Here is an 18,999-nt window from a genome sequence, read left to right as displayed (position 1 = left end):
TTCAATAAAATTTACTTAGTCATCGATAAAAGTATTCCATCACAAGCAAAACTTTGTAAAATAAAATTAAAAGTAGTTGTTTAAACCAACCAAGCCAAACCACTTAACAAAATTAATAAATCTAAAAATTACAAGTTTTAATTTTAGTCAAACTGAAAACTTTACATGTACTATACATTAGAAATGAGATACATTGAAATAATACTTTTAGAAAATATAATTTTTTTCAGTATTGCAGAAAATTTATAATGAATAATGCGTACATTTGAGAAAGTGTAAAATCAGAGGGCGCAAATGTTAAAGCTACGTTATTGCATGGTAAAATTTGATTGGTCGAAAGAGTGGGTAAGGGGTGGGAGCGGTGAAAGAGATTCCATGATGCTTTGCGCGGAATCCCCTGAGTCAAACTGGCGCAGGTCGTACCTCTCCCTTCTCCATTCGGCGGCCGATCAGTACGGACGTGAGAGTGTATTAGCTGCTATAGTGTATTTAATTATTCGTTAAAACGCGATCTTGTATTGTGTTTTAAGTGTTTAATTAAAGAAAAACAAAGTAATAGTATATAATGGCCGATCAGGAGAACAAGGACTTCAGCGAAGATATTGCCGATCAAAACTTCGAGCAGAACGGCGAAGCGGAGAACGGCGGCGGGGACGCCGCAGAAAATGGCCAAGAATCGCAGGAGGACAGGTAACCTTTTTTTCATCCTACGTATCTCTCGATCTTGCGTTCGAAATGAAACGTCGTTTTATAAAAGAAACTATCGATCTCGGTTAAATTGATATGCTTTGAACGCGCGGAATTCACGATGATGGCTTACAAACGAGACTTGCTTTGTGCGATACGATTGTCGCGAATAACAAAATGGCGGATGTGCGCGAGGCCCCGAAAAAAATCGTAATCCATTTCCATCGATTACAAAGCGAGTATTCTTAACATTGCAGTTAATTCTTTTTGCATTGTTGCAGTATTAAAAAATCCTGGGTATCAATCGTTTTTTTCTAAATAAACTGTAAGCGATAATAAATGCAAATGAGTCGATCACAGGAAAGAATGCCGGCCGCAGGTTTAGAAAGGGCGCGCCCATGCATTGTTGTAAAGTTAGTAAGAGAGAATTATTTTCGATGTTTGATTTAGACAATCTTTTTTGTTACGGATTCGATTTGCTTTGCTTGGGCTCGTCTTTTGGTATTTTGTTACGGTTACATCGTATCACGTCCTTGTGTTCTTTTACGCACGCGACATGCATTTGTGCATCAAGTCGAAACACTTACTGGATAATATCTTGCGTGAACATAATGAGTATGTAGATGATTCAGGGAGGGTAATGCTCAATAATTTTCCGTTATTCAGTATTGCCGTGATATTTATTAGAAATATTTCATAGATTGTAAGAATTTTTGGTGGCTGGTGGCGCGCAGCACCTTGCCTTTCCCCCCTTTTCAGCGTAACGAGATCTCGAGCTGGACGAATTGCCTACCAACGAGTTTAGATGTAGAATGTTAATGTACGAACACAGTTTATGTAAATAATTCTGTAATATCGCAATATACATTCGTTCTCTTGTTTTATCATCACAGCAATTTGGGTTCGATACCGAAGGGATTCGACTTTTTTTTCTTAGTACTCCTACAGCTTTGGATTGTCACAAACTCTAACATAGTTTGGGGTGTTTTTGCAAAAAGGGTAAGCTATCTTAAATTGTAACTTGTAGAAGTATTTGGAACGATATTGGGAAAGAAGATGTAACCTTCAAATTTAAGAAAAATATTCAACGTGGTATTTATATTGTTATATATTGAAAGCTGATATAACATCGTATATAATGTGATTTTTTTGTACGATTAATGATACGAGAGATCCAATTGGAATTTGGAGGTATGCTTCCTCTTACCTATTATGAAAATACATAGGTGCGTATTAGAAGGACGTGATATCTATGCACGAAGTAACAAAAGTAAACAACTGAAAGCCTGGTATTCGGATATCTATTAGGCTAGTCTATACAGCTGAGAGAATAAAGATAATTATTGCATGTTGTTTATTGCAAAATTAAGATAAGCTAACTATACGTATAAGAATAATAAGTATTAGTTATAACTTTATATGTGCTGTTGTTGCGAGGTATACGTTTATCCGTTTAAAAATTTTGTAATTTTTGTGTAAACTCCTTATTTTCTGCTCTCCTTCCTAGTTAATTCTATTCTAGTTTTGTACTTGGTAAAAAGAGAATTGTGATTTTCATCAATGATAAAGATTTCTACACGTTGCACAAATAATAATTGTAATATTTTTATAGAGCATAAACTTTGAAATGCATTTTTGGCCAGCCGAGTCTTCCTCGTTGATTCATTGCAGCAGAATTCTGGTTAGTCAATTGTTTACGATTGACAATATGTACGCTTACCTGGGATCTGTGAACTGAACCGTGAAGCCTTATGATTGACTTCTGAGTCTGAATTATTGTGAGAAGTCTACGTCAAGTTCAAGTCCGTCATGTTTCGTCACGACACAAGCACTGGAAATCGAGTCAATTACGTCAGATCAATAAGTCTCGCACAGACACACACTTGCCTGCTGGGTCACGCGTAGAGTAATTTCTGATCAGATGTCAATGCTGTTTGGGCGTGATCAAAGCACAGAGTCACTAGGGCCAATGCGAAAAACTCTGATAGGTCGGAATGCCATTAACCCAGTTTATGTGGCTTGATCTGCAGGTGGCAAACGACCCAGTGCGATTATGGCGGGCGGCTCGCAACCGGCTAACCGTGACCCGACCAACAACTGATTACCGGCGAGTGACTGGTGCCTACGGTATTTATCACCAGCCCTAGATGATATATGAAATGATCGAATCTAAGTACAGATAACTATCGTCACACTGCCAGAAAAATGAAAAATATTGCAGCTCGTTGTATTTGTACATGAAAAGGCTGAAAAGTATTATCAGGACTTGAAACAATAATAATATTTTGCTGATGAATAAACAAAGAGAGAGAAATAATATATATAAACATACGTAGAAATAAATATAAAATATTGTGTGCGTAATAGATATTTTTCAAACAAAATATCAAGAAGTGACCATCATTAACTTGTAATGTGGAAACAATTTTTTTAGCTTTTTTAATAGAGTTGCAGTCAGTCTACCATATGTCAATTCTTTGGGCCAATCAGCAGTCAGAGTTCAACTTGGAAAAGTTAAATCTTGTTTCCTTTAGGAGCAGCTGTATGTCAACTGGAGTTGTAACTATTGTTCGAGTTCACATGTGAACATCGTGAAAAATACACTTTGCTCTTTTCAATGCGTTAATTTTTATATATATATATATCTACTTTTTTCCAAGTTTTTCCTTTAATTTTTTGTTGACAAGCACATTTATTTGAAGTTGAAATCAAGGTCTATGTGGTGTGCAAAGCAGTCTTCTCATGGTTATATTGTAATCCTGTTTTTTATTAAGGACAGACATACAACCTTTCATACAATAAGATATTATATCAGTGAGTTCATTTATTCTAGGAATGGTATTTTAATGGTCTTATTAATAACTGTAACTATCAAATTAAGATAATATTATTATTACAAAAATATTCTTCCAAATTTTCAAGTAAACATTAATGTAGGTCACTTAATCGATCATAGAATACATTTATATATGAGTATAATTTATGTTTATATAAATATGAAGTATATAATAAATTACGTACATTAACCTGCTAAATAAAGTTCCTTACCAAAATGTCTAAAAATTTTATCCAGTGCCCCTTTTCCAAATAATATATTACTGGTCTCTTGCATTTCTTGTACATTGTCAATATTAGATTTTAATATTTTAACTCTGATTCTAATTTTTCCAGGGGTCAAGTCAAACTCCTTTTTTTAAACATAAATGGAAATTATTTATAACAGAACTTAATTTTTTACTTCAACCTTAGTCCTTAAAATCAATATTAATTTCAAAGACCCTTATAATAAATTTCATTACATTGCTTTGCAGGTCAACTGGTGGTAATCAGGATTCTTTGAATGATAGGTACGTTCAATTTATCTTATTTTTTAATTAATGCATGCCATATAGAATTGCTACTAAAAATATTTTCGAGACAGCGATTCAATATTTTATTTTTATTTTTTGCAGGAAATTGTTTGTTGGTGGCTTAAGCTGGGAAACCACAGACAGTGAGTATTTCTTGGCTTCATAACAAACTAATCTTACATACACAAACAGCATGATGATTTTTTACTTAGGACACCTTCAGATGACGTACGTCAGATGAGACTAAATTGTTTACAACTGATTGTTCTTTTCACTTGAAATTAAATTTATTAAGAAATATTATAGTTTCCTAAATTAAGTGTTAAATTTTCAGAGGAACTCAGAGATCACTTTGGCACATATGGAGATATCGAAAGCATCAATGTTAAAACGGATCCCAATACCGGAAGGTCACGAGGATTCGCTTTCATTGTTTTTGCAAAAGCCGAATCTCTAGACAAGGTAAAGTAATTCATAAATATATTTTATCTTACGTAAAAAAAATTCAACAACGTGATGAAACCTTATTTCAGTTCTGCTACCGAGTTTATATGACGATATTCCACTCCTGAGATATAATTTCAAACAAAATTTTTACAGTCTTAAAATTTCTGTAACTAACAAGTTATTTTATTTTAGATCATGTCAGCTAATGATCACATAATTAACGGTAAAAAAGTCGACCCGAAGAAGGCGAAAGCTAGACATGGAAAAATATTTGTTGGTGGTCTTTCAACAGAGTTATCGGACGAAGATATCAAAAATTTCTTCTCTCAATTTGGAACAGTAAGTACATCAACTGTTACTTCATTTCTCGAGTGTTTACTTGAACGATACAATAAAATCAAACGCCTGTTTCAGATTGTGGACGTAGAAATGCCATTTGACAAGACAAAGAACCAGAGGAAAGGGTTCTGCTTTATCACTTTTGAATCTGAACAAGTAGTAAACGAATTATTAAAAACTCCAAAGCAAACAATCAACGGCAAAGAGGTACGTAGAGGAGCGTAGTAGATAATGAAGATCAATATCATGGACAGTTTATGTAACGAGGCAATTGAAATGTCTGTATAGGTCGACGTGAAGAAGGCGACACCTAAGCCAGACGGAATGGGAGGAATGCGGGGTGGAGCTGGCGGACGCGGCGGCCGTGGCGGAAGGGGAGGTAGAGGACGCGGTTTTGGCGGTCAAGGTGGTTGGGGCCAAGGTGGATACGGAGGTGGCTACGGCGGGGGTTACGGCCAAGGCGGTTATGGCGGTGGCTATGACGGATACGGAGGAGGCTACGATTATTACGGCGGTGGGTACGGCGGCTATGGTGGTTACGACTACAGTGGATACGGTAATTTTACTGATTATGACTAAAAGGACTTACACAAGCTTGTCGCTGTGTACGATTATTTTGAACAATTCAGTTCTTTACAATAATCAACAGCGGATAATAGTCAGCTGTGAACCGTCCCAGTGTATTCGGTAGACGAACGTAATTTTTAAATTATTACTCTTATATTCACTATAATCGTTCTTTCTATATACGTTTTTTTTATTATTATTATTATATTATTATTAACATAGTGATTATGGAGTTGTGCAAAATTTTAGAATCACAGATTTGTTATTACAGGATGTGGCTATTAAAATTAATTTTAGTTTTAACTTTTGAACATTAGAGTTGTGGTGTTAAGACAGATTCAATGACTTATATGACTTTGTATTTTAAAATTTAGAGAATACATCCTGTATAAATTTGTTGAATCTTAATTTTTATTACATGATTTCAAATCGTCTGCCTACATGAAGTACTAAATCGGTATTACGTGTCCCGTTTATGATAACCATCTTCAATATCTCCATCACTGTTGAAGATATGAAAGGTGTCATAAATTACGTATTTTAGAATAGTGTACATGTTGCCAAAAGTGCAAGACGTCAAGTCCCTTCAAACAGTATTTTATTTTTAACACTTTCATATCTTCAGTAGTGCTAGTGATAGTGATATTATAAAAGAATATTATATTATACTTGATATTATTATAAAATGAGCGCTGGTTTGCTGGCAAATCAGCAGTAATTTTATTTATGTAAGTACGTTTACATTCATTAGTTACATAAGACATTTAGAATCAAATAACATGGTAAATATTTTTAAATTATTGAAGTAAACCAGCTGCTCAGATATGTAGGAACTACGTTCGGATTATGTTGTGTTTAAGATTGTTATTACACGATTTTGTCCTACTGGACAAACGGTTAAGTATATTAAACATAATCCGAAAAGTGAATCCCTACTTCCAGAGGGTTGGCTGTTTTTGAGTTGCGAACAACTAACTTACTGATCCCAACAGTGTTCTAAGTTATGTTTTTTGATGTCCTGTTAATTTTTAGCTGGTAAATGTACATATATATACATAATAATTATTTATATATATGTATACTCATGAACGAATAGTATGTTCAGAAAAGCAGGATATCATATGTTACAGTGATTGTGTGAAGAAAAAAAACTTTTTTGTTGCTTAAATTTCTACAAGTTTGTGCGTAGAAAATGTTAGTCTAATTTTAATACAATGAATAATTCATTGTATGAAATAAATATTTCATGTGTTCACTGATCAGTGAATCCGTGGAATAAATTGATTTTTATAGCTTCTGATTTTCCTGTGGATCCTGAAAGCTGTTTCAAACACATACAATCACTGTACAGTTATCTATGGAGAAAACCGTATCTACGCAGGATGATGTCGTATGAAATAGTATACTGAGCCTTGAATCCTTGCTTTCAAATCCTGCCACGTCTCCTGATTTGCATGTGTCACATATTTCCACATTTCACGTAATCATTTCATTCATGAACAATTAACACATTCAGTCAACAATATCTGCAATATTCATGTTTCATTAATTTCCTTTTTGTTAAATCTTTTATTGGCCGTCAACGCGATTATTATTTCAGAACGAAGGAACAAAACGTTCGATAGCTTCTGTTCTCATCATTAATCATACAAGATCCATTTTATGAAACTACTTCATTTGCTACATATTAGACACAATAGCAAATTGTACGTTTATCCATTTTAAGTGTCGGTATTGCACACTATCTCTTTCCTGGGACATTTATACTGAACTTTTCCGTCGTAATTGAATGATTTAAGCGCATGATATTTTGTATTACAGTGAAATCTCGCTATATGGTCGGAAGATACAATTTTGGAATAGGACCTATCCATGTTACCCCAGTTTTTAGTCTAAAAATTTTGAACACTTCCCAGTTCACAAATTTCCAAATTTGTCCATTTCAAAAATAGAGGGGTGGGTGACCTTGAGTCATATAGGGAGATATTACACTGTATTAATGTTTTACTAAAGCCAATTGTAGTATCTTAAAACATGAGTCAATTTTCTGAACAGCCTCTGCACTTGTATTGCATATTAAATATGAAAACAATGAACCCTTTGGAAGATCAAATTTTCTATTGTCGTTAAATGATGTAAAAATATATATGACAAAGACTTGATGTATTGTAACTGCACTTGACATAAAGATTTGAGAATCAAATTAAGATTTTGATAGTCATATAAATGATGTGCTTATGTGCCGGCGATAATTTGTATTATTATCGTATATATATTGTACTATAGAAATTAAAAGTATAGTCGCCGGTTCATGTTAATACTTACCCCATTTGTCTCTTATACCGTGTGTTCCATGAAACGCAGACGGCTATGGCTATGGCGGTGGTAGTTACGATGGTGGCTACAGTGGTGGGCGCGGTGGTGCACGCGGTAAAGGTACGCATTAGCGTTCCTTCTCTATTGTTTTATATTTTCCCGAACATATTCTACCTTGTTAGCATATTGACTTCAAAATTCACATTCACTTCATCGATTATTTCTGTTCATCGCTCATTACTAGGGGTGTGCGGATCGGTCCGAATTTCGAAAACTTTGGGTAAAATTAGAATCAATTTATTAATCATAAGTTATGCATAATAAATATGTGTATATACATAACTTATGAATTATAGATTGGTTCTTTAATCTCATTTTTTAAAACGTTAATTCTCTAACACAGTTTAAAATTTCATCTCTCCAACTTTTTCAATTCAGTTTCAGGATCCTGAGTCATACAGCGATCTTACCCGAAGTTTTCTGACCTCATGATGTGGATCCCGCACACCTCATTACTTTTAATCCCACCAATCATTTGTTTTAATCCTTTATCCTCATCTTCCCTTTTTTCTAACTCTTGTGTGTACGTGCACGTTTGGACAGAATTCATTGATACCATGCTAATAAGAATTTTCAGCTTATTGGTATGCATTAAGTGAAGAAAAAAATGATATTTTTTCTAATAATATTAATATATGAATAAAATTTATCTTGGTTGTACGTTTTCTTTAACCAGATAAAGGTTTGGTGAAGTTTTAACAACTACATTAATTTTAAGTGTGTTACTGTATTTATAACTTTTCAAAAAAATGTACAATTCTTCAGATATTTTGATAGTTTGGTTAAAGAAAACAGTGTTACTTTTTACCTAGTACACATGTTATAGATCATCGACTTTTATTTTGTTAAAATTATTTATATTAAATATGATACATGTTATAAATAACATATTAAAAGTCGAGAATGATATTCCGTACCACTTGATCCATTTTCATCTTTATTTCATTTATGTACATCCTTAGCCTTAAACATTTCTGGTTATTTGGTAGAAATAATTGAATTTACTGATAATTGTATTAGTAGTACTATTTCAAGCCATACTGTAATGATAGTATTTAAGAAATATTAATATAAGATTACACTAGAAATTTTAATAAGATTTAAGCAGTTTGGAAGGTTTCTGCAACAATGTATTCAATACATCAGTAAATTGGGATCCCATTTCAGAAACATATTCCAGATTCCAGAAATGTATAAGGAGAAAAAGGAGGAGAGTATGACTCAGAACGCAGCCTGCAGCTTACTACCTTAGCCTGTAGCCTCTATGTAGATTCTTCATAGTTTTATAGCCATTACGTTAGTCTTTATATTATTTCATACTTTAATTTGTTTACTGATAGAAGTGTGCGTGCGATTTTTATAAGTAGAATACTTTACGATGAATCTGTTGTAATTTCTTTGAAAAGAAAAAGAAAGAATGGCGGGAAGGCGAGGGGGAATATCCTAAGTTATTGGACTAACGTATGTCATGGGTATTGTTTCAGGAGGCTCAGGCTACGGCGGAAAGCAGAGGGGAGGTGGTCGTCAGAACCAAAGGCACCAACCCTATTAATGGAAATCATTCATTGCGACCGCAATGCAATACGCATTGTAACCGCTGGTGAGTCATCATAGCTTTCCTGACATCTATACAGTGGAGTCTCGCTATATGGCCATTACTATCTAGTGTTTAACTAGTCAGTCTCCAGAAAATTAAATATTTTGAATTTTCAAAATTCAAAATATTTAATTTTTTAATTCTGGCTAGTTTTCATGAATCTTTCTGAAGAAAAATCAGAGCCATACATCCAGACTTCAGTGTATGTATCTGAACCTTTCTTTTCCTTTTCCAAAATGTCATATATGCAATAACAACTAATTCTTTCTGGTGGTTATTTAAATCGTTATGAAAAAAATATGTAGTCGACCTGTTTTTTTATAAATATTGTTACGGAAGATGATTGAATGTATATTTTTCTTTTTTCAGGTTTCCTGTCTTACAACAAATCTCATAACTCGTTAAATCATCATTCCATTAAACAACGCCACCTTCAGCCAGATTTTCAACAACGCAGACTACTGCCGCAAAATAAAATGAATCATCAGGAGTCACGACAAAAATCGTAATAGCTTCACATTTTGCGTCTAGCAATACATCTGTATTATCAAGGACAAGAAAAAAGAAAAAAATGAACATGTGTGTGTGTGTGTATATATGTCTGTACCGCGTATACATACATATATAGATATACATATGATTGTTGGTACACACATACATACAAGATAGGTACACAATGCTTTCTTCCATCTCTCGTTTACCCTTTTGTACAAAGCGAAAAATACTTCATATTTTTCATTGGTCTTACTTTTCACTTCATCTTATTTATCATTAATTTTTTTACTAATGGTACGTTCAGTCGTTCAGCGTGAGGCAGGATCGTATCGTAGTACGTTTGCAAAGAAAAATAATAAACGTGTGCTGACACAATACGAATGTAGCGCAATGTCAATTTTCCAAACGTATGGATGAATAAACCGATGTTACGCCTTGCGATGAAACATTGTAACGCAATATTTTTGTGCAAATGGGAAAGCAAAAGATGATAGGAAATAATTTAAATACAGATATATTAGGAAGAATCAAGTTTCTTATTCACCATTTTGGGACTGTTGGGGAACAACTTCGTCCCTATTTTTAACAATAAGATTATTTTAATTTGTCTATAAAACTAAACTTAATAAGATGAGAAACCCACTGTAGAGAAGTAAGCAGGCAATGTACTTTTTACACGGCTACGTTATAAGACAAAAAAGAAAAAAGAGAAAAATGAGAAGTACCAAGTTGTTTATAATGATTGTGTGAGGTATGAAAATGAGGTAAAAAGATTATTGCTTCCTTATTGGTAAGAGAAATAGGATAAAATAAATTCATTTTGTGTACATAATAATATCCCATGTATGTTTATATTTGTGTTAACCGATCCTTAATAATTTAATTCTTTTTCTTTTTGGAAAATGATATGTACACGATATTTCTTTAAAATATAGCGATAAATATCTATACATTAGATTTAAATAAGACTGACACGAAGATTTAGTGAATTTGTATTACGAAAAACAATATTTTGCCGATTCTATCACGATAACGAGCACCGAGCTAAGTATTCCTTCAGTTTTTACTCTACACTCAACAAATAACACTTGTACATTATATTTATATACCAACAATTTCATTCTAGGCGGAGAACATCATAATAAGGTTTTTAAAAGTAAAAGAAAATATTGTATTTTTCTCAAATTCAACACTGTTCTATGTCACAAAAGTATTATATTAAAAAAAAATTAGACAAAACTATTTGTCTTTTCTTAATTTCACAAATTTAAATTGTATAAAATTAATTCTTAGCGTGTAATTGAAAATTGTTTCAAACTTATATTAGAAGGGAATGCATATTCTTGAAATTCAATTTTTTAGATAATTTTTTATGTATTATATCATTTATTGACCACAATTTTATTATTTACTAATTTATATACAGAAATATGAAACAAAATTTTGTATACTATGTTTATAAAATTAAAGATTTACTGTCTACATTGTGAGTATTACATTATGTACATTTTATACCCAATGTATGTACGAACTTAATTTTTCAATAGAAATAATTTATTCAAAGATTGAGTACAAAAATTTAATGTAAAAATAAGACCTATAAGTACATATACATATATATCTTTTTATTGCATGTTGTTAGAATGGTATTCTGTTTCAAGAATATTAAAACAATTAACACAACTAAAAAATTAAGCACTCAAAGTACTGTTATACTATTACTAATTGTATATAATTACTACATAGTATAAAGTATACATAAATTTCTACCGTCTTATGAAATTCCCTTATCACTTTTAAGGTTATATAATATGGAAGATATGATGTTTGATTAGATTTCATTCCAAGAGAGAACCGTACCAATTCTGCGCATCTCGACAGATCAAAAGACTCCGCAATATATGTGTGACGCCAATCTAATGTCTACTTTTTATTTAATGATCATATACATAGTGAACAAAAAATATATGAATGCAAGAAAAAAGTCACGTAAGAAAGTATACTAAATAAAAGGTCACTAAATATACAGACTCAGAAACAGAAATGTTGTGACGAACATGCGCATTATTTTTAATTACGAAAGCGTCTTAAAACCAATCACAATAGATCTGCGTAAAAGACATCTAAACGTGGTCTTTCTTTCAGTTTTCAACTTACACAACTCCATCTTGCAAGGAATAGTGTAGGAAGAAATATTCCTAGCAAATATTCTAGGGACAAAACAAATATCAATTTCGGTGTAGTTTCCATAAGATCCGCAAAAGGTTGATGTAAAAATCCCGTTAGAGTCGCTCGTCTACACGCGACCGGTGCTTTTGTGCAGGTTCCGCTGCATGTGCTGACATCAAGGTGCTTGGAGCATACATTGAACTGTTTTTATAATTAACATTATTGTGAACTGTTGTTGCTCGTACAAACTTTTTGTTTTCATCACAGCATCTCGTTTGATCGGGAAAAAGCATTGGGTTGTGTCGCGTATTAGTGATTCCATCGGGTGAGTGTACAACACCATAAGATCGGCTTTGCCGATGTTCTTTCATTCGACTTCTCATAGAGGAGACCTCATAGCGAATCAGCAAAGCAAGCACGATGCAATATTACGAACAAGTTCGGTTAAATCGTGAACAATTTAACGATATCAATCGTTTGTAGATTATCGTCTAATTCATTGAATAATTTTGAACGATATTTGTCCAAAGTATCCCGCTAAAATTTCGTGCTTTTGAGGCTTAGCGTTACCGTTTCTGAGATGAAGAAATATCGCCATGCTTGCTCGTACAACCGGACGGCCCTCTTGCCCTCGACCTCGCTCTTGATCATATAGCGCACGAGCTTAAAGATGATGGACAAGTTTTTTGTTTTCGTGCGATCGTTTCGCGACAATTCTTGCGAATTTTAGACCAGCGCGAGCACATGTTCCTTCAAAACGCGCGTGTCCGCGCAGCTTATTATAGTTTCGTGCAGAATTATCGAGATTATACGTTCGAACACGCATTTCGATATTATCGTGTTTACCGTTCGCATGTATGCAATTAGAAATTCATTTTGGAAAAATAGTTGCTGCTAGAAAGCTTTACTTTCGAGCGCATCATTCTCATGTGATAGCCACAGATAGCCACTTTGATTGATGTGCATATCTATAGTTTTTATCTCATTTATATTGCGCATTTATTTCTTGTATACATTTTATTTATGTAATAAAGCACATAATGACGTAGTCTTTAGTCACGTTATGTATTTTTTCTCTCCTTTAAAGCGTATGCGACAAGTATAAATTACTCTGAATATGTATAATTGTCTTTTGTAGAATTGTATTTTTACGCTGTAATGTTTGGATAAGAAAAAGAGAATAGTACATGACGATTATATAAATTGTAAGTATTTTGTTTGTTACAGACGTTTAACATTCTAATTTTAACAGTTACCTAGCGAACCTTCCATTGCTGTTTAAGCAAAGTATTATTTTAGACGTTAGGAGTAAGAAAATGGTCATGGAGGCATCCCCTTCTCCACAAAATGTCGGTCGTGAATTTGTCCGACAGTATTACACTTTACTTAATCAAGCACCTGCGCATCTTCATAGGTAATTGAAATTATTCACTAATCAAACACGTAAGTTGTTATCACTCGTTTAATTTGTGCCAAATAATGTTGCAGGTTCTACAATCAACATTCTTCCTTTGTGCATGGAGGATTAGATTCTAATAGAGAATCAACTCCTGCTATTGGGCAAAAACAAATACACCAAAAAATTCAACAACTGAACTTTCGTGATTGCCATGCAAAGATAAGTCAAGTTGATTCGCAACTTACTCTTGAGAATGGTGTTGTAGTACAAGTAAGTAAAGATATGGCCACAACGATACATATGCTAATACTCCAAAAATACTATTAACAATTTAATTATCCACAGGTGTCAGGAGAACTGTCTAATGCGGGGCAGCCGATGCGTCGTTTTACGCAAACGTTCGTGTTGGCTATACAAGCGCCAAAAACGTATTATGTACATAACGATATATTCCGCTACCAAGATTTGATCTTTCCTGACGAGGAGGAAACGGATGTAGGTGGTGTAGAAGGAGGTGTAGGTGAATCAGTTGAGAGAGAAGGAGAAGAGGGAGTACGTTCCGAAGCAGAGGAAGAGGAACATCAAAATCGGGGACAGCAGCTTACAGCACCAGCTGCAACGACGGAACCACAAACTCAGCCGCCGCTTATTCCTGCACAGCCATCTGTACTTCAACAGCAACAACAAATGTATTATGCTCCACCGCCACAGCAGTCCCATGTTAGTTTAGTGTTATAAATGAGACAATGTCATTAAGAATCTGTCTTAAGCAAGATTACCATTACAGGTACATCCTGTAATGCAGCAGGTTTTGAATGGATCAGTCCACGAAGAAACGCCACTGATTAATCAGCAACCCCAACAGCAGCAGCAGCAGCAACAACAGCAACAGCCTCCACCACCACCACCTGCGCAACAGCATCAGTACATAACTGAGTCCACATCGCAAACGGAATTTGTGCAAGAAGCAGAATTAGACACTTCAACTGAACCGCAACAACCAGCGGAAAGCGAACCACAACCTCAAACGAATGAAACTCGCGAACAACCCGAGGCTGAAACGTTCACTGCTTCTGCACAAGAATCCGAACCAGAACATCAAGTGTCGAACACAAGTGTGACCAGTAGCGGACCGAAAACGTACGCCAATCTTGTGAAATCCTTCCCCAGTACCACCGGCGCAACTAGTCCTCAAGCCCCCAAGTTGTCTATGTCACCGGTATATATTTTATAATTGCAATGTTGGTTTTCAGCAGGCAAATCCTGATTAATTTCAACATATCCATGCGAGATTAAAACGGTAAATATATTCATTTCATTTTCAGCCACCGATGACGAACTTGCGATTAGATGACAGGTCACCGTTACATCCGACCAGCAGTGGACCCGCGCTTTCTACGTCAACGAATGTTTCCACGCCTCAGCAACAGACTCACAGAGTTGGAAACCAGCAACCACAGCAGCAACAGCATCAGCAACAACGAGCTCCGAGAGGGGGAGCAGTACAACGAGGTAAAGAAGTTAGCTGTAAGGTATTAGTGACAGCAGTAGAAGTTCATTTCTCAGAGTTTTATTTTATATTACATTGCTAATCGAAACGATAAATTCTGTAGATGGTGACCGCCGTGGTACGAGGCAAAGTCAGTACAGTGATGCTCATCAACTATTCCTTGGAAACTTGCCGCACAATGCGTCTGAAGATGATTTACGCCAAGTGTTTGAATCTTACGGTAGGGTAGTAGAGCTACGTATACACAGTAAATCGAATGACAGGTGCAAAGGGGCACAAGGAAACAATACTGGAAAAGTGCCTAACTACGGATTCATCACTTTCGAGGACCAGCAAGTTGTCAACAAGGTGTTGCAGAATCTGGTTAGTGTCGTTTGTATAATTCTTTCTCTGAACTCAAGAAAAACGATTCACCTTCGCGTTCCTTCTTAGCCGATTTATTACCCTGCTGAAAATGGGCAAAAACTGAACGTGGAAGAGAAGAAGGTCAGGCCTAGAATGTCGATGGACGGCAGCGGTGGACGGTTGAATTCTAACGATGGAAACATGAGAGCCATGGGAGGCCAACAACAGCAGCAACAGCAACGAGGTCCAGGTGGGTAATTTATTCTATTGCGTTGCTGTACTGTTATTCCAAGTTTTGCGATTGAACTGACTTTAGGTGGTCCAGGAGGCGTGATGAGAGGCGGTCAACACGGAACAAGAGGTGGACGCGGAGGATTTTCACGTGGCGGTGACGGCGCAAGGGGTGGCGGTGGAATGCGACAACCCGGTAATCCAAGCAACCCAAGCTACCAAAATCGCCGCTAATACTTCAACCAACGTTTAAGGCATCTCCAGTTTCTTTCTTCTTGAACAAGTCATCGGTATATAACTACCATCCTCATTTCCAGACTCAAAAACCCAGGACTATCTCACATTACGCTTAAACATCGCTTGCATTGTTCTCGTTAAGAAACAACTGTAGATGGTGCAGCTCAAATTGTATGAAACACGAACTCGACGAACGGATAATCGGGTTATCGCATTTAAGCTAGGTTTATCGAGCTCGCGAATAAGAGTAATAAATATAGTAAAATAATTTCATTGAACGTTCGACCGGATCCGTTGGATATTCGATGAACGAAACACCGCGAGTTCGCCCTTCATACATCAACGTCAGGCAACCTTACGATGAGAATACAAAAAAATATGTTCACTCACACACACATGTACACACAGAACAGAGCGGCGCGTGATAATCTCGTTAAAAATGCAGTTGTGTTTCGTCTCCCGAAAGCCCAAGAAGCAAAAATGATCAAGTTGTGATGAAGTGCAAACGATATAAACTGGAACTGAATAAAAAGGGACGGAGGAAAGGACAGAAGCGCTTGCGCACACCACGTCGAACCAGAAACAGTTTTGTTCTTTGTCGGATGAACGACACCGAAAAAAAAGAAAACCATACGTCGCTCTTTTAGTTCTTTTTTGTTTTTCCGATCGCAGTAAGGAGACACCGGCGGTACGAATTTCCGCTATCGTATAAATAAGCCAAACTAAAAAACGAAATTAAAACGAGAGGATACGAACCGTTGTGTTTCACAAACAAAAGTATCGCCGTGCACATTTCATATGCTCTCGAGTTAATGTTCATTGACTGCCGATTAAACGTTCCACCTTACACGTAGAAAAAGTCGGCAATAATGTTTATAGGTGGTAGTTGGTCGATGTTGGGTTAAAGGAGTAAAAAAGCTGTGGCTGTTCTCTGGTCGCATACAAAAAGACAGCCGATTTTTCTCACGAAGCATGGCCGATTATCAATCGACCGGTATCGATTGGTAATGGGACATTTCTTAGACTGCAGCTGGTCTCGCCGTTTCCTAATTCATTTGCGCAAGTGTCGCTTAATGCTCTATTTTCGTTTCCATCTGCTGACTTTTTCTTTCGTTTGATTTTATCCTCTTCTGCATTCGCGTATTTCCGTGCAATTTGGCTGTCGCTTTCTTTCCCTCTTATTTATCCCTCACCGATTTACTTTAAGCATCATTTTTTAACCTTAGAGCAAATTACTGTCTTTAAAATTCCAATAAAAGCTCGATAAGTATTCGATGGTCGCAGAACTCGTGCACTCTTCAAAGACTAAAGTAGTCTTTCTGCAAAGTGTATTGAAACTGGTGTTATTCTTGTAACTATTGTGCATACATAAATAGGTACGATAAGTGTTTGTATGAAGATATTAAACTTAATTCATGTCAATAATATCATGTATTAATTAAGGTGGTAGTGTTTTCAGAGAAAGAACACCAGGAGACTTTTCTGCAGAAAGCGACACGAGTTCTGCGATGCTTCTACTTTCGAAATTGTCCTAAATGTAATTGACTGATTGGAAGTTGAACTGATGTACAGCGGCTTGGTATGTGGCCTTAACGTTCTAAATCTTCAAGCAGAAACTTTGGAAATTTATTTCACACAAATTCGAAGTTTCTTTAGCATCAAAGAGTGCCATATATCGAGACTACGCTGTACACCGGCAGAGAAGAAACATCGCGAAACGGTCGTTGCGCATAATATCACGTGCCATCTCGTCAAACGCATGGAAATTGACCGTGTTGGCACCGACAAAAAGAAAGAAAAGACAGGGGATGAATGAAAGCAACTCTGTAATTCAGGAACTTAAGTGCACAGCGACTAAACCGCAAAACGCTACGACATTAAGGCTGAGAACATGTGAAAAGTAATTATTTACGTTTCTTATTGATCCATTAAATTGTTACGTAGTTTTCATTAAACATCCTCAATAGTTTGTAATCGAATGCGTTACACAGATCGTGTCCCGGATGCAGCAGGGTCGTCATCGAACACTTGGCCCTTGTTCCGATTACCTCGAACACAGAAGACCCCTTTTTTCAAGGCACACATTTGTTCAAAGCTTCGCTGATTCGCTGTTTATTAACGCGACGACGCTGCTTCATCTTGGCCATAAATAAAGAGGCAATTTCGCGTAGTTAGGTGGCTGAATTATTTCTAATACCGAGCGATTAGAGTGCTGTCAAACTTCTTGACTTTGTACTGTTCATTCTCATTACATTTTGCCAATGCGTGGGTCAGTCTATGTAATTTCAATTGTACAAATTTTATATTGTATATCCATGCACCGGGTCGCTTACACTGTGGGTCAACAAAGTATTGTCATATTCCATCACTTTGTTTTAATAAAACAATTTATACTGTATTAGATTATATTAGAAAATTGTATTAGGTTATATTAGAAAATGTACTGCATGTTTTTAATATTTTGTAACTGATTTAGTGCTAGTTTTTATTGAGGTCTACAAATGTAAGCTTGGCATAATGTTTAAAGTTTGAGTATTAAATTATGTGTAGTGAAATTAAGTTAACAAAATTATTGAGTAGTAAAATTAGATAGGTTGAGAATTATGACAATAATAAATCAGTATGTCAGTAAGTTGTTGATCCACTGTGGCATCATATGGTTTATGTCATGCGAGCATACTGCAGCACTTTAATTTTAACATTGTAAGAAAATCTCCGAGATGTATATACAGTTTTTAAGTAGATTCGTTTCGATAGTCACAGCATTTTTAATGCAAAAATATAAATGAATAAATAAAGAAAAAGAAAGTGTTCAGAAGCCACGTACAGACGCGGGATCATCTCTTTATATTTGAACGAAAGCTCTGCAAATTTTTAGTGTGAATGTTTTTGTTTTTAAGCGACTATTATTAATAATGATAATATTAATAATAATATTAATAATAATAATAATAATAATACAAAGATAAATATAAATGAACGAAGGAAGATAAAATAATTATAAAGGAATATAATTAGAGGATGGCGAATAATAAGTTGTGAATTTTTGTAGTATACATTTTTATTTCGGTCTATTCGGGCCAATTTGTGTGTACAACCAATGGTCAAACAACGTTACTACGACAAAAATGAAAAAGAACAATGTTAAAGGAAAATGAGAGGAAAAAAGAAACAAAAACAAACATCAAATGTATTGTAACATTTTTGCATTTAGTATAATATACCTACCTTACTACCAAATCCTATTAAT

At 35.2% G+C, this 18,999-nt stretch overlaps 2 protein-coding genes and 1 long non-coding RNA gene across 13 annotated transcripts; all 3 read left to right on the top strand.

The window, feature by feature from the left end:
• Nucleotides 1-405: 405 nt before the first annotated feature.
• Nucleotides 406-10,695, top strand: sqd (RNA-binding protein squid). Of its 9 annotated transcripts, none has more exons than XM_012280143.2 (10): nucleotides 407-690; nucleotides 3,999-4,034; nucleotides 4,140-4,180; nucleotides 4,372-4,499; nucleotides 4,677-4,823; nucleotides 4,899-5,030; nucleotides 5,112-5,337; nucleotides 7,755-7,826; nucleotides 9,251-9,366; nucleotides 9,733-10,695. In XM_012280143.2, exons 1-9 carry the CDS (start codon nucleotides 566-568, stop codon nucleotides 9,316-9,318), a joined length of 975 nt encoding a protein of 324 aa, XP_012135533.1. In that variant the 5' UTR covers nucleotides 407-565; the 3' UTR covers nucleotides 9,319-9,366; nucleotides 9,733-10,695. The 9 variants fall into 9 exon arrangements, with proteins under 9 accessions (XP_012135531.1, XP_003701095.1, XP_076397421.1 ...); XM_003701046.3 differs by having other exon boundaries at nucleotides 5,112-5,379; XM_012280141.2 differs by lacking the exon at nucleotides 9,251-9,366 and having other exon boundaries at nucleotides 406-690.
• LOC143266032 (uncharacterized) lies at nucleotides 2,821-3,313 on the top strand. Its single transcript, XR_013041018.1, has 2 exons — nucleotides 2,821-3,043; nucleotides 3,122-3,313. It is a non-coding gene; the product is annotated as an uncharacterized LOC143266032 (long non-coding RNA).
• Nucleotides 10,696-12,142: 1,447 nt separating the features above from the next.
• Nucleotides 12,143-18,989, top strand: rin (ras GTPase-activating protein-binding protein 2). Of its 3 annotated transcripts, none has more exons than XM_076541297.1 (9): nucleotides 12,143-12,352; nucleotides 13,255-13,441; nucleotides 13,516-13,696; nucleotides 13,772-14,146; nucleotides 14,214-14,645; nucleotides 14,752-14,938; nucleotides 15,040-15,299; nucleotides 15,369-15,531; nucleotides 15,607-18,989. In XM_076541297.1, exons 2-9 carry the CDS (start codon nucleotides 13,344-13,346, stop codon nucleotides 15,744-15,746), a joined length of 1,836 nt encoding a protein of 611 aa, XP_076397412.1. In that variant the 5' UTR covers nucleotides 12,143-12,352; nucleotides 13,255-13,343; the 3' UTR covers nucleotides 15,747-18,989. The 3 variants fall into 3 exon arrangements, with proteins under 3 accessions (XP_076397412.1, XP_003701093.1, XP_076397411.1); XM_003701045.3 differs by having other exon boundaries at nucleotides 12,146-12,352; nucleotides 15,598-18,989; XM_076541296.1 differs by having other exon boundaries at nucleotides 12,146-12,352; nucleotides 13,166-13,441; nucleotides 15,598-18,989.
• Nucleotides 18,990-18,999: the final 10 nt, after the last annotated feature.

The sequence above is a fragment of the Megachile rotundata genome, chromosome 16 (genome assembly GCF_050947335.1).
Source record: "Megachile rotundata isolate GNS110a chromosome 16, iyMegRotu1, whole genome shotgun sequence".
In the NCBI taxonomy this organism is placed as follows: Eukaryota; Metazoa; Arthropoda; class Insecta; order Hymenoptera; family Megachilidae; genus Megachile; species Megachile rotundata.
Note: the sequence above shows the minus strand (reverse complement) of the source record. Positions and strands in the feature narration are given on the sequence as shown.